The sequence below is a fragment of the Coloeus monedula genome (genome assembly GCF_965178545.1).
Source record: "Coloeus monedula genome assembly, chromosome: 5".
Lineage (NCBI taxonomy): Eukaryota > Metazoa > Chordata > Aves > Passeriformes > Corvidae > Coloeus > Coloeus monedula.
Window position 1 is genome coordinate 65,703,675 of NC_138785.1, and position 13,905 is coordinate 65,717,579.

A 13,905-nucleotide genomic window follows, 5' to 3' on the forward strand; every position below is an offset into this window, starting at 1 on the left:
ATGCCTGAATAAAGTGTTTGGCTTGTCAAACCCTTTCTGTCTCTCTGAAGTCCCTGATGGAGCCCCAACATGACAAAAGGGACCCATGGGGAGCCTCCTGCCCTCCCCACTCCCTGGTTTCATTGCTACCCACTGTGCAGGGTGGCCCCATGACAGCTCCCACAGTACTTCCTTCTCCCCAGCCTGGACTCAGCTCCTGCTTCCCAGCATGACCCAGATGTACCTGTGGGGTGACACAGCATCTCATCCGTTTCTCGGGGCCCTCCCCACACAGCACATGTGGAGCCCAGTAACAAACCCCCTGGAGCAGGCAGCCCTGCTGGGCATCTGCCAGCAGCTCACTGACATATTTTACCCCAACACTAGAGGATCAGGACAGTCTTTGACTACCTGACATCCCCACTCCTAGCCCTCTCCTACACTACAGCCCCCTGCAACGGTGGAGCTGAGGTCTTGGTGCTCCTGGGTGCTGCTGGTCCCACATACACACTCTGTGCCACAGTGCTGCCAGAGGAGCAGGCAGGAGCAGGCAGGAGCAGGCAGCATTGTCCCCACCACTCCCCACCACTGACACCACCTCTGTCCTCACACCATTGCCCTGGATGGGCACTGGAGAACGAATCCAACAAGCCAACATAAGCAAACTAATGGTGATGCAGCCCCTCTCTGTTTCTAAAAATCTCTAGTGTAGCTCAAAAACTCAGGCAAACAAATGCATAAAACCATGCACAAGTACACTCAATACTAGAAGAACAGTGGGAACCTGCTAGATTTTCTATGGCATTGAAGTTGAATTTATTTGCAGAGAGCCTGAAAACTCAATCAGTACTTCAAATAACAGACAAGATAAAAGCACTTATTCCAAAATGACTCAGGAATACGTATATATACACTGTAATAATAAGACTAAAAGAAGCTCTAAATCCTAAAACTGATGTGTAGAGATGCACAAGATTTGGGCAAGGCTGATGAGCTTCTTTAGCATAATGAGTTTGCTGTACTTCAATGCTCGTTTCAACTACTCTTCAATGCAATGTATACTGCAATGCTTTTGCCCACTTCTGCAATTCAGTCTTATAGCAACAGCTTCTAGGCTAATAACACTGAAAATCTCTGACTTAGGACAATGTGAAAAACACAATACTTTTATCATGTTTACAAGGCAAAAATGAGAGTCCAGTAAAAATCCTCCCTGGGGCATTGTTTTCAGAAATCTCATTATAGTTTCAGCAATCTATTTTTTCTTACAGGGCTGCCTTAAAATGCATGAAGGCTTGGTGTTGACAGTAGTACAGAGCTACACTTTAATTTGCTCAAGGTCACACATGACATCTGAGGTGAATTTATGAATTTTTGCCTCCACCAGTTAGTCCCAGGAAAGTAATCCCAGCACCGCCTTGCTAAACGAACTCAACACAAAACTGTCCATCTATGCTGAAAAAACTGTAGTACACAAGCTTTGAAGTGTGAAAAAGAGGATCCATCAAGACAAGTGAAGGAACCACTGTCTTCATTGACTTCCCTTCAGAATACCCACATGGAGTGTGCTGCACATCTCCTGCACTTCTCTCATAGCAGCATTATATTTTAGCAAATTAAACTGGGGACGATAAATACCAACCCTGGATTAAATACTGTGCATTTTCATAGGATCACGGGGTTTTTTCTTAGTACAGTTTGACTTAATTCCCTCCCAAAATTGCCTATTGACCACTGCACTTCTGGGCTGGCTCCTTGAGGACAACGCACTGAGGTGGGAGGTTGGCACCATCAGGACCGGCTCTCCTGCCCAAGAGCTGCACGCTGAGCACACACCACCGAACCCAGAGCCATTCCCACCTTCACCCCTCGAGAACAACCCAATCTACGCGTTCCTGCATTTCTGACAATCCTCCTTCTCCCCACATCACCACCCATCCCTCTGTGCTGTCCCGGGTAGAGGTGTTCTCTGCCACGGCCGAGGGAGCAACTGGGGAACCGGTCCCCCATTCTTGCCTTCCGCCCTCCCCGAGCTGCCTTTTTTCTGTGTACTCCTGGACATTGTGCTAATATCTGAAAACTTTGTTTGATTAAAGTAGTGGTGTTCGAACCCACCGCGTCCTTTTTCCTCGCACAGCTGACCTCAACACCTGGCTAAGGGACACACCGAGGGTTGGCTGCGGTTACTACAGACTGGAGGGAAAAACAACTCACAAAACATGCAACGTTCAGCATATTTTGTGAAGCAAGCACTGAGGAGAATGGCACGAAGAGAAACAAGTCAAATCTAATTCTTCTCACGCTCCCCAGAGCTCAAACTATTCGCTGGATTTTCGACGGTAGGCAGACGCGCCTCCGGTTTTCCAGCACCCACCTCCCCTCCCCGACCACCAGGCCGCGGGGCCCGCACGGCATCGCGGGAGTTGTAGTTCCCCGCGCGGCGCGACATGGCGGCTTTGCGGGTGCTGCCTGCCCTCGCCGCCGCTCTGTTCTTGGCTGCCGCCGGCCAGGCCAGCAAGTACTCCCGGGAGGCCAACGAGGCGCTGGCGGCCGCCGGCAGCAAGCGGCGGGAGGCCGGAGAGTTCCGGGTGGTGAGGCTGAACCAGGTCTGGGAGAAGGCGCAGCGGGTGAGTGAGGCGGTGCGGGGCCAGGGCAGTTCTCAGAGGGGCCGCGGGGTCGGGCCCGGCCGCTTCGGACACTCATTCCCCGTCAGGGAGATGGGAAAGAGCGGGAGCCTGTGTCTGAGGAGAGACCGAAGCTGTCCGGCCCCGGCTCGGGGCTGCGGTGGCTTTTCTCCGGTTCTTGGGCATGGCTGTCCCCGACCGTCACACAGCGAGGGACTCGCTCAGCCCCGCGCCGTGCGGCTGTCCCGGCGGCGGAGAGCAACCTTCTCCCGGGAGAGGGAATGTGTGTCTGAGTCCTGGGAAGTGTTGACCTGCCCGTGGTAAAATACTGCAGCTAAACCACCTGCCCAGGAAGTGGGAGAGAGAGGGAAGCCCCTCTCCGGCCATCTGCGGCTGGCTCCAGTGCTCGCTGGTTGTTGTTCAGGATTGTGATGCTTTCATCTGTCTGAAGGCGGTGGCCTCGGTTCCTGCTCGGCACAGGGCAGGAGTTTACAGCACAGGAGTTCACAGCACAGGAGAAGATGAAACCCTCCATCCCTGTGGTTGTGTCACTTTCATTCACATCAAGCGATGTAAACAAATGCAGAGGGAACAGCAAATGGATATCACCTTTCCCAGATGAGCGCCTTAATTTTAACAGTGATACTTGAGTTTCTCTCACACTGGACTACAAAAAATATTTAATTAAAGTGAAAATACAGTCAAATTATTTCATTACAGTGGAAATATGTACTTAGAACTAAACAGAACAGCTCCAACAGGAGAAGAAGACTGCACTGCACATATCCCCTGAATATTGTGGATTATGAGAATTAGGGTCATGACTGGCGAAGGTTCAGTTCTTTCAGGCAAAGAAATATAGTTAATATTAATTTTGGATCTTCTGTATCCTGAATAGCCTGAGCTATTGAATTGGAGGCAGGGTATCCCTGGGTTCAGCCAAAAACTAGGATCCTACCATAGTGCTGCATTCCAGTGTGCAAAAAGAAGGTATCAAAAATGCTCCTTTCCTCAATGGGAGAAGGATAGAATGGAGCATAGGACAGTGTATGCTAATGAAACTCCAGCTGTGGATGGACAGCTGAAAAAGAAACAACACTGAGACTAGAAATAATCTATAATGATAGTAATATCACTTACCTCTCACCTTTCCAATTACAGTCTTTTCTTATTTTCATGCCTGGATCTTTTGGAATTAAAATTTGAGATGCTTTACATCATCTATGTTAAGATACTAAAATACAAAATGGAGTTAACTCTATCAGTAAAAAACTACAGTTTAGTACATTCTATATGTGTGAGCTAGATTCTGGAGATGCAAAACCTACTTGAACTAAATTGGCCACCATCTAAATTTCACTTTCAAGTACAACTGTCACCCAGCCTGTGTTTTATAAAGTGATTTTTCAGTATGTCTGGGCAATATATTAAATAAGAGGAAAACTGTGCCTGTGTGTTACACCTGCATTCAAATACTTCCATGTGTCAATGCTGAACTCTTCATTCCTTTATTTTGGTAGTGGTAGAGATAGTACTGAAAGTGGGGAACTTCTTTGTTTTGGCATAAAAGTCAGATATCGCAATTAAGCATTGCAACACACAGCTGGAGAGTAGTCCTCAAAAAAGCCCCAGAATGTTACTTAGTGGGACCAGGAGCTGGCAAGCCAGACTTGCTTCTTGTTTCCCTGAGGGTGGGAGAGGGGGCTTGATCTTTCTCCAGAATCTCTTTTCATAAATAGTAAATTTGTAGTAAAGAGCTCTTTCCTCTTGGAGGCAAGAGTGTAAGTAAGGATGTTGCAGGTAGTAATTGCAGCCAGCCCAACAGCAAATGATGAAAATGTTATAATGTTTGACAGATTTCCAGCACTCATTCCCATGATTGCCAGGTACCCATCTTGGTTATTAATGTCCAGGCAGCATAAGGAATGAGTGTAAGGAACTTGTTGCTTGGTTATTTAATAACTTAGCTTTTCACATCTGCTTCTAGTAAGTTATTCCAACATGTGAGTGATGTTAGTAAAGTGATGAGGAGTCTTACCCATTGACAGTTTTCACCTGGTATACTTAGGGTCCTACATGAGATGACCTTAAAGGAAGCAGTTCTTGAACTGAATACTTTAAATTAACTTACATATTTACTCTATGTTACATAAATGGGACAGGCAAGGGGCTTCCAAAAGGTTTCAAAGGATTTATAATGCCTACAGGGACAGTTACTTCCATTTCATACTAAATTATAATGAGAATCAGAAAAATATTTCTATAATTGAGAGAAGTTTGAATAGAATCTTGTTTTCTCTTAAGGAGCAGTGGGCTTAATGTAGTTCCTTAGTTTTTATAAGACTTTAACATGTTTGATTGATGATGACTGCAAACTTTATGTTTAGAAGTTCTGATATTCTTTTCTAGACCTTCTAGAAAACAGAAAGCTGTACATGTTCATGAGATTGCACTAACTGCAGAGAGACTCTAACATAAACTGCACTGTGTAATCTTTTATACAGTACTGTGTCTCTGATAACAAGGTCACACATATAAAAGATTTTTTTTTTCCTGTACTTGTTCAGCTCAACTACATGTGAAGTCCATGCTACTTGAATTCTGGCTAATATGAGAGTACAGAACTACCAAGATGCTTGGCCATTTCCTTCACAGTTTGTAGCAAACCTTTCACTCACTCTTGAAGCTTCAGGGCACAATTCCTGTGAGGAAAATGCTGATACTTGGTACTGCTGCAGCAGTGACACTTTGGCAGTCCAGGTCATCCTGCACCAGAAAAGCAAATAAGGATATGATTAAGGTTTTTCTTTTACTTTAGCACATACTAAAAACCATAAATAAAGTGGTTCCTTCTAAGTGCCTTGTTTCTACCAAGGAGTTCCCCAAAAATAGATGGTAAAGTAGACAACAGGGACACTCCTTTGCTTTAGTATTAGAGGGATCAGAAGTTTTAATGTGTTCTATAAGTATTACATTTACCTGTGATTCTAACTACTCTAGGTTTTAGTAATTTCAGTAAGCCAAGTGCAAAATGCAGGGAAAAAAAAAACAGTTTAAACAAAATAATATATGCAGTGGCACAAGATTAATTAATATGACAACCTAAGCTGGAAGCAGAAACAATAATGTGGATAGTTTCCTGAATTCCTGTCAATAGCTCAAAGTAATGACACTTTTCCTAGTTAATTTAAAATAACCTACTGACACACAAAAGAATGGCTGAATCTTTTCAGTATCATCCTGATGTTTAAAAACAATACTGAGTTCTGAGTCTGTATTTATTAAACATACTGCTTCCTCACTGAAAATGAGAATTTTTGTAATCTGTAAGCTGGTTTTAATGATAAAAAATCACCTTCAGTACATAAACTTGTCCTAGGACTGACGAGCCCAGGTGGCTTCGAGCTGGTTCTGAGCTCACAGGAGCTGGGTGCACAGTGGTTGGGGGGGTTTTATCACCTCTCCTCTCTGGGCTTGTCCTTCCCTCACCTTGTGATTGTTGATATGTACAGACACAGACAAAAGTAGTTCTGAAGTATTAAGATGATTTGTTACATTTCTTTGTTTTAAACTGAATAACTAAGATGTCTAAAATCTGGAAGTTCAGGATCAAGTCACAGCAGTGCTGCTTAGCCAACTGCCTGTTAGTCATTGTGTGTGTTCCTGTTTTCTCTGTAGTTCACAAAATTTCAGGCTGACCTAGCATTCATTTGAACTCTATTTTTTTTATTTTCCTGTCTTCATCCTCAGTGTCTTACCTTTTTTGTTCTGTCAGACAGAAATACCTCTAGGTTTTGTATGTTTTAATGCACATAAACCATGTTAAGAAATGATCCGAGAATTTTTTTTATTTTGATCATAGTAAAAATTGCTGATGAAGTGACCCTTTGACCTGCAAGGCAATAAAGTTTTTCAGCTCACTATAACTGTATGGTTGGAAGATGGTCCACAAGAAAGCACATGTGATGGCAATGGCATTGTTGCTTGAGAAGAATTGCTGCACCATACTGGTTCTTACGTATCTGTACTGGTTTCTGAGGTAACTGAAGTCAGAGGGGACTCCACATAACTAAATACAAACTTTTCTCTGTTCTTGTTAGCTCCATCTCTCTGCTGTCAAACTGGCAGAGTTGCACAGTGATTTAAAAATACAAGAAAAGGATGAGCTAAGCTGGAAAAAATTGAAGGCTGAAGGGCTGGATGAAGATGGAGAGAAGGAGGCCAAGCTCAGACGCAACTTACATGGTAAGGTGTATCTTGGAAAGAAGGAGTTTAAACTTTGTATCAGACACAGGCATGGTTAGACACCTGTGTTTGTGTTTGAACCATTAAATAACAGGTTGTCTTTCTGGACACCAAGCACACACAAGTTCTTTGGAGGTGAGTAGGGAGCTGCAGGAGCCTAAAAGATTCCTTTGCTCCCAGTAATTTCAGAGGAGGTCATTAAACCTTGACCTCTGTGTCTTGAACTGTTGGCTTTTCCTCCATGAACTGCAAAGTCCAGCTTTGCAAGTCACAGAGGTAGCCCATCTCTCACCTTCCATACATCCATAGTTGGTTCCCATGTTTCTGTAACTTCTGTTCCCTTGCAGTCATTATGACAAAATATGGAATGAATGAAAAGAAGGATTCTCAGCTAGTTGATACCAACTATATTAAAGATGGCACAGAAAGTGACACACTAGATGATCCAAGACTGGAAAAATTATGGAGCAAGGTGAGTAAGGTTTCCAGGAACTGCATGTAAGAAATCCCTATTTCTTCGTTGAACTCTTAGCTGTGTCTTCTGAGAACAACCAGACTTGGAAATTAATTAATACTGTCTTGTTAAGCACTGACTACGCTGCCATGCTTTGTAGCTCACATCTTCGTGCCCTGAGGGTACGCCACCTGCATCCAGATCATCCAGATGTGGCAGGTTGTCTTTGCCAAATAAAACATCCACATCAGTCTGAAGAGTGGAGCCTGGATCCACTGACGTCAAACAGTATTTCATCACATTTCCCTAAAATCATGGCTTCCCTTAGTGTGACTGTCACTGTGTGGTAGTGTATCTATGGTGTTTTTTTCAGTTTTCTTATTGTTGTTTATGAACTTTTTAAAAAAGATGCATTTAAAATAGAACCACTTTGTAGACTGCCTAAAAGTGAAATGTATTGTGGGGAAGGGTTTTAAATAAAGGCTCTCCCAACCTAGTATTCAAGTGAAAATTTCCAGGATTTGCATTCATGCAAATAAAAAGTGGAAGATGTACTGTCAGTTTAGGCAGCTAAAACTGGCAAAGTCATAATCCTCTAATCCTCAGAAATTAAGCAATTCAAGTTTTAAGAAGCAGCTAGTCAGGTAAATCTAAAGAATTCTCCCACGAGTCTACTGCAGTGGTAGTAAAGCAGAAAAAAGATTTGCTGGATTTTAAAATATTACTGTAACTAAATACAGATCTGGCAAGGAACATGATGTCCTGTGCTTTGGGGAACAGTGAAGTACAACCCTAAGCACAAAAAACCAGTTGCGTCTGAGAAGGTATCAAAAACATTCACTTTTGATCAGGCATTGCAGCAAGTATGCCACCAGATTTGTGGGTAGTGCCCCAGCTGTGTGAGCAGTACTTCCTTAATTGTTACAGAATGAGTGCATAGTAGTGATAAAATCTTCACTTGCCAGTAGAGTAAGATGAAGTAAAGATTGTGTTTAATATCAGGCTGCATCCCTCATGCACATGGTTCCCTTAGAGTTGTCTATGGAGCTCCATGGCCCTTATTTCTGTATTAAATTGTGTCCCATAGAATAGAAATGCCAGACACTTTTCACTGGGTAGTCCATAACAAGTCCATCTTTATAAGTCTGAAACAAACTTCCTTTTGACGTGATTAAGGACATCTTATCCATCAACGTCTAAATCCTGACTACATACAAATATTAAGAGAATTAAAAGAAAAGATCTAAGGAAAAGCTGCACTTAATAATTTTCTAAATGTGGCGAGAAGTGGGAAGACGTTTTGGCAGTTGAGGGCACTCAGAAGCACTTGGCCTGGAAAGCATAATGAGCTCATGTTTCTTTCAGGCCAAGACCTCTGGGAAGTTCTCTGATGAGGAGCTGGATAAGCTCTGGCGAGAATTTAAGCATCACAAAGAAAAGATTCGTGAATACAATATTCTGCTGGAGACTGTGAGCAGAACAGAAGGTATCTGAACATTTCTCTGATGTTTCAAGATCAGTACAGCTCTTTTCTCTGCCCATTGCTTCCATCAGTTCCAAGTTTCTTTGAAACTCCTGACATTTCTGTCGGAACTGCTTTCAGATACTTCCTGGGTTTGGTTCTGCATTAGCTGCCAAAGTTCTTGCCAGCTAATGAAAATGTTGCCATTTCACTTTTCTGATTCTGCCTGCATTTCAAGCAGGGGAGATGCCATCAGATTAACAATGATGGCCATTGTTCTTTACAGGCCATTGTACTTTACATTGTACTTTACAGGAAATTATGCAGGAAGCATAAATCCACTGCTGCAAAATGTGGTTCTCAAGTCTGCAGAACATGCATGTTTTCTCTCACCAGCTGGGAGTAAATATTGTAGCACCAAGCCTGAGGTTTATTAAAGCATCAAGGATCTGAACCCAGCTTGCTGTACTAATCTGAGCTAAAACTGTTCGAGCTGAAGAATTCTAAATTCTGATAGTTTGATGTTTGCATTACATAGTCCAAGCTGGAAGCTGCTGAAAATCATTTCACCATCAGATGTCCTGGTTCATGAAATGTCCAGGGAAGAATTCATTAAACATCCTTATCCCATTTTTGTGGGATATTACTAACCTGGGAAAATAAGAACATTTCCTTACTAAAATCTGGTGGCCAGTAGGGGGTATAAGGCATTTCTGTACCATCAACCCTCCAGAGCACTGAGGGACGTTGATCTGAATATTGACCTGCAAAAGGAATTACTTCCTAAAGTCTGGTTTTGATGCTTTATTTGCACTCAAATCATAAGAATTTAGCATCTTTTATTCACCTCACATTTGGGGGATTTCTGGAGTTTTTGACCTATCAAGATTTGGCCCACAATCAATAACACTTATTGTTCTTCAACAGATATCCACAAAAATGTTATCAATCCATCTGAGGAGAACCTGGTGAAAGAGGAAATCTTGCACAACAAACACAGAGAACTCAAGGAGAAGTTAAGAAGCATCAATCAGGGGTTTGAGCGTTTGCGTAAAGTCAGTCACCAGGGATATGACACAACCAGTGGTATGATACAGGGGGGTGGTGCTTATTTGGGATTCATTTCATTTAAAAAAAATTAAAATCAGTGGACAAGTAATAAGGTGTAGTCAGTTTTGCAATGCATAGTGTACCACAGTGGGCTGAAGAGATGCAGCCACCCAGTTTTATTTAGAACCAAACACTGGAAGCCTAATGAAAGGATATAATCAGTGTGTTAAGAGGATAGTTCTGTCTTCCATGCCCACATGAGAAGGGATTTTACACCTTCACCTCCAGGAGGCCAAGTAAATGAGACAACATACAGGGCAAGCAATGCTATTATCCAGTTCCTAGGGTTTGGGGGGTTTTTTTGCTTTTAAAAACCTACTTGTTTTATCTAGTACTAGTACCTAATTTTATCCAGTATTTGGATGCGTCTCCCTTTTTGTCTAAATAGATCTATTAGTAATGCAGTGCTTAATATCTCTGTGCTTAATAGCTATATGTATGTGAGAAAGCATCTTCATCTTTTTCATTTCGTTATATGTGTTTGTTTAGAATTTGAGGAACCAAGAGTGATTGATTTGTGGGACATGGCCAAATCAGCCAATTTCACTGAGAAAGAACTTGAGTCTTTTCGGGTAAGTAGAATTCCAGTGACTTCTCTTGCAGAAAGATATTTTGCCATATAAAGAAACACTCAATGTTACTCTGATTGCAGCCACTTCTGTATTACCATCTAGACACCGTAAAAAAGTCATGCTGCCTTTTTAATACTTCAGATATATAAACGTGTGTAACTAGTCATATGCTGGTTCTGTTATAATCAGCAGAATGAAAATTCTGAATCTTCTCAAAACAAGTGTTGCATATTTTAAATCTGTGAAAGATCAGGGACTGCTTCTTTGTTTCCAGTGCACCAGATTTACCCCTCTTACCCAATGTCCTAATTATGTCCTTGGGAAGCAAGGTAATCTGTATAACCAGCAATTTCCCTGTCGTGCCCATCTCTTGTACTGTCACCTTCCCATGCTAGAGCTGTGTTGAGCTGACCCAAAACTACTGTGATAAAGACTTCTTTTCAAGGAAATAGTATAGAAATTCATTCCTGTGTGGTTCATACCACTTTTATTCAATTCAAGTTGTATAGAGAAAACATTTGATTTTTTTTTTTATCTGACTCTGCCTGTTTATCAGATTTTAAAAAGAGGCATCTTTTAAAATTTTTCACCCTCCCCTCAGTTCACTGTGCTTATGCCTAAATTTTTACTTGGTGTTCACTGCTGTCATCTTGTAGCATCTCACAGCCACCCACAGTCTCCTTTTCAGGACCCCACAGTGGGTCGTTTTCAGCAACTGCTTTCAAAATCAGGAGTCTGGTGGTGATCACAATGGATTGTCCAGACATTCTTAAGAAGCAGGGAACTGAAAAAGCTTTCTGTGCCTGACTTAGTAAAATACCATTAAGAGTGTCTTGGCAAGAGAAAGGAAGCCTTGGAAAGAAACTCATGTGAAGCTGTGTGTATTTGTTGTCTTAGGAGGAGCTGAAACATTTCGAAGCAAAAATTGAAAAGCACCATCATTACCAGAAACAATTAGAGATTTCACACCAGAAACTGAAGCACGTAGAGGGAACTGGAGACAAGGATCATCTGAACAGAAACAAAGAGAAATATGCCATGCTGCAAGAAAAGACAAAAGAACTAGGATATAAGGTCTGTATAAATCCAGTGTTACATACATGTTGAAAGTTTAACTCAGTAGCAGAGGGGATGTAGATTATCCAGTGCTGATTTTTCATGCAAGCTGAACGATTTCCAGAAGAGGACTTCAAGGCACATCTGTTCTCCATGCTTAGTACAGCATACACATAATTGTTTTTTATAGACCTAATTCTGAAAGTCCTGAAGTCTTCCTGCTCTCTGCTCTTTCTGTTGTCACAAATACTCATAGTAAAATCTGAATATATTACTATATTGATAATTTATTGTCTTCCTGAAATTTGGTTCGTGTGTTTTGTTTTCCTGATAGGTAAAGAAGCACTTGCAAGACTTATCCAGCAGAATCTCTCAAGGTCTTCAACACAATGAACTATAAGAATTTGTTCTACTTCGTGGGATCAATTTATTAACACAAAGCAGTTAGTGTGGTTTTTTGAACAGGGCTTACCAAGGAGTCCTTCTGAAATAGTAGGGATTGAACAGATGTGTTCTGTAAGAAATTTTTTTGTCTACTTAATTACCAATTTTGTATTTGCTCTATAAAATTAAATGACTAGATTAAATATTTAGGTTGCATGTCTTGGATCATATAAATCTTACATCTGAATCAAGTAGCAGCCTTTGAAATAATCAGTCATGTCGAAAGGAAAAAATATGTGAACTCTCAAAGGATTCCTGCTAGTAAAAAAATACTAATCTTATAGTCAGGTAATGTATTCTGATCAATGAAAGCAAACACTGAGGTACAGGAAGTTGAAACAGAGGCCTGAAAAGTCTTTATTTCAATGCCTGGCCTATTAAATTTCCTACTTAAGGTAATAAAAATATTTTTACTGATTTTGATTAGTGGCTCAGAGCTGCACTGCTGCACTGTATATGAATCTTTCATGTGAGAGGGGGAGGAAGAGTAAGGAGGGAACAAGTACTGAGGTCAATTTGCACAGTTTAGTTATTGACTAACGTGTGTACAATTATCTTGTTCATGGTTGCTTTGGTTTTGCTACACCTGGTCAGTAAAAAATCAAAACAAGATTCTGGTGAGGCTTTTCTTTTCACCTTCCCTTTCATACAGTGAGAAGCAACCAGACCGGTTTTTTGAGCATGTTGCTAATTCCTGTAATGTTCATTAACACATTAGTTTTTAAGAGAGGAGGGGTAGTTTTGCACCACAAGAATGTGCTTCTGTGTTCTGAGTAGGCAGAAGGCTTTCTAAAGCAGCTTCTCTCTGAGCACATATTCCAGTGCAATCTCCAGTAAAGGCTATTATCACTTCCCCTTTCAAGACCAGATTTTTCTGGTCAGAACTTTGGCGAACATCAGACGCCTGGGTTGAAATTGTCTATAATGACAATGCTGACCCTATTTTGCAAATGAAAGTTTCAAATGAAACTGTTCCAGGAGCAAGGCCAAGACCAAGGTCCAGTGTGAGTGAATCATTACAGCTGCTTGGTTGAGGAGCTCTGTCCCTCACAGATGGCAGTGCTGAGGTGTGCTGGATGAGGAGGCTGTCCTCGAGCCTCGCTCTCCCTACCTGTTCCATGAGAAATACTGAAGAGACCCAGTCAGTCAGAACAGGCCACTCATCCGGGGTCATCATGGGTTAAAAGAGCATGATTCTGCACTTAAAAACTGTATCTTCATGTGCAAGTAATCTGAACCAAAACTGTGGTAGGAGTCTTAACTTTGAGATTCTCTTTGAAGCAGGAAGCTTTTTTTGCTTTTTTTTTTTAAATTTAATGTAAGCTGAGAGTTATTTATATTCCAGAGAATCGTCCATCACGATAACAGGCCACCATTAATATTAGCAGTCTCCTTAGAGACAGTTCTGTTCTGTAGTTTATGGTATACCTTTGGTTGGCAAGCTAAAAAAAGTAAACCCAAAAATAGCTATAAGCCATTTATGAGAAAACTGGTTTGGTTTTTTTTCAAATGCTACACACTATTTCTTCCCCAGACTATGGCTTTAAGGGCTGTTCAGCTTTGTATCAGAGCAGTAGCTGGGTTACCTTATGAGTTTGTCTTCATCAATTCCCTGTGAATGCAGAACAGAAATGCATTCTGTGCTGTGTTAGAAAGCACAGACGTCACTGTGTCCTTCAGTTTTCCCTTTGGCAGGGGGAGAACCACATCTGTGTGGCACAGGTCAGTTTGGTGGCTGTAGCCTGGATGTGGAGGGTCCCACAGCACTGGCTCCTGGGTGAAGAATTTGGACACATGCACTAAGTGCATCAGCAGAGGAGGGGAGCTACACAAAGCACTGAGCTGCTACTGCTGAGCAGTCCTAGCTGGGTTGTAGGGAATGGAACAGCTTTCACGGAGCACATTCAGATCCTGCTGCTGAGGGAGACGTGCTGCACACGGGAAAGCAACATGAGTCTC

The 13,905-nt window shown here is 42.0% G+C and overlaps 1 protein-coding gene across 1 annotated transcript; it reads left to right on the forward strand.

Annotated features, from left to right (window-relative positions):
- Positions 1-2,426: 2,426 nt before the first annotated feature.
- Positions 2,427-12,556, forward strand: LRPAP1 (LDL receptor related protein associated protein 1; the record flags this gene model as incomplete). The annotated part of the gene is made up of 8 exons (XM_082281876.1): positions 2,427-2,606; positions 6,704-6,848; positions 7,196-7,320; positions 8,668-8,788; positions 9,692-9,850; positions 10,364-10,446; positions 11,344-11,520; positions 11,837-12,556. The coding sequence occupies 8 exons, from the start codon at positions 2,427-2,429 to the stop codon at positions 11,900-11,902; spliced, it is 1,056 nt and encodes a 351-aa protein (XP_082138002.1). The 3' UTR covers positions 11,903-12,556.
- Positions 12,557-13,905: the final 1,349 nt, after the last annotated feature.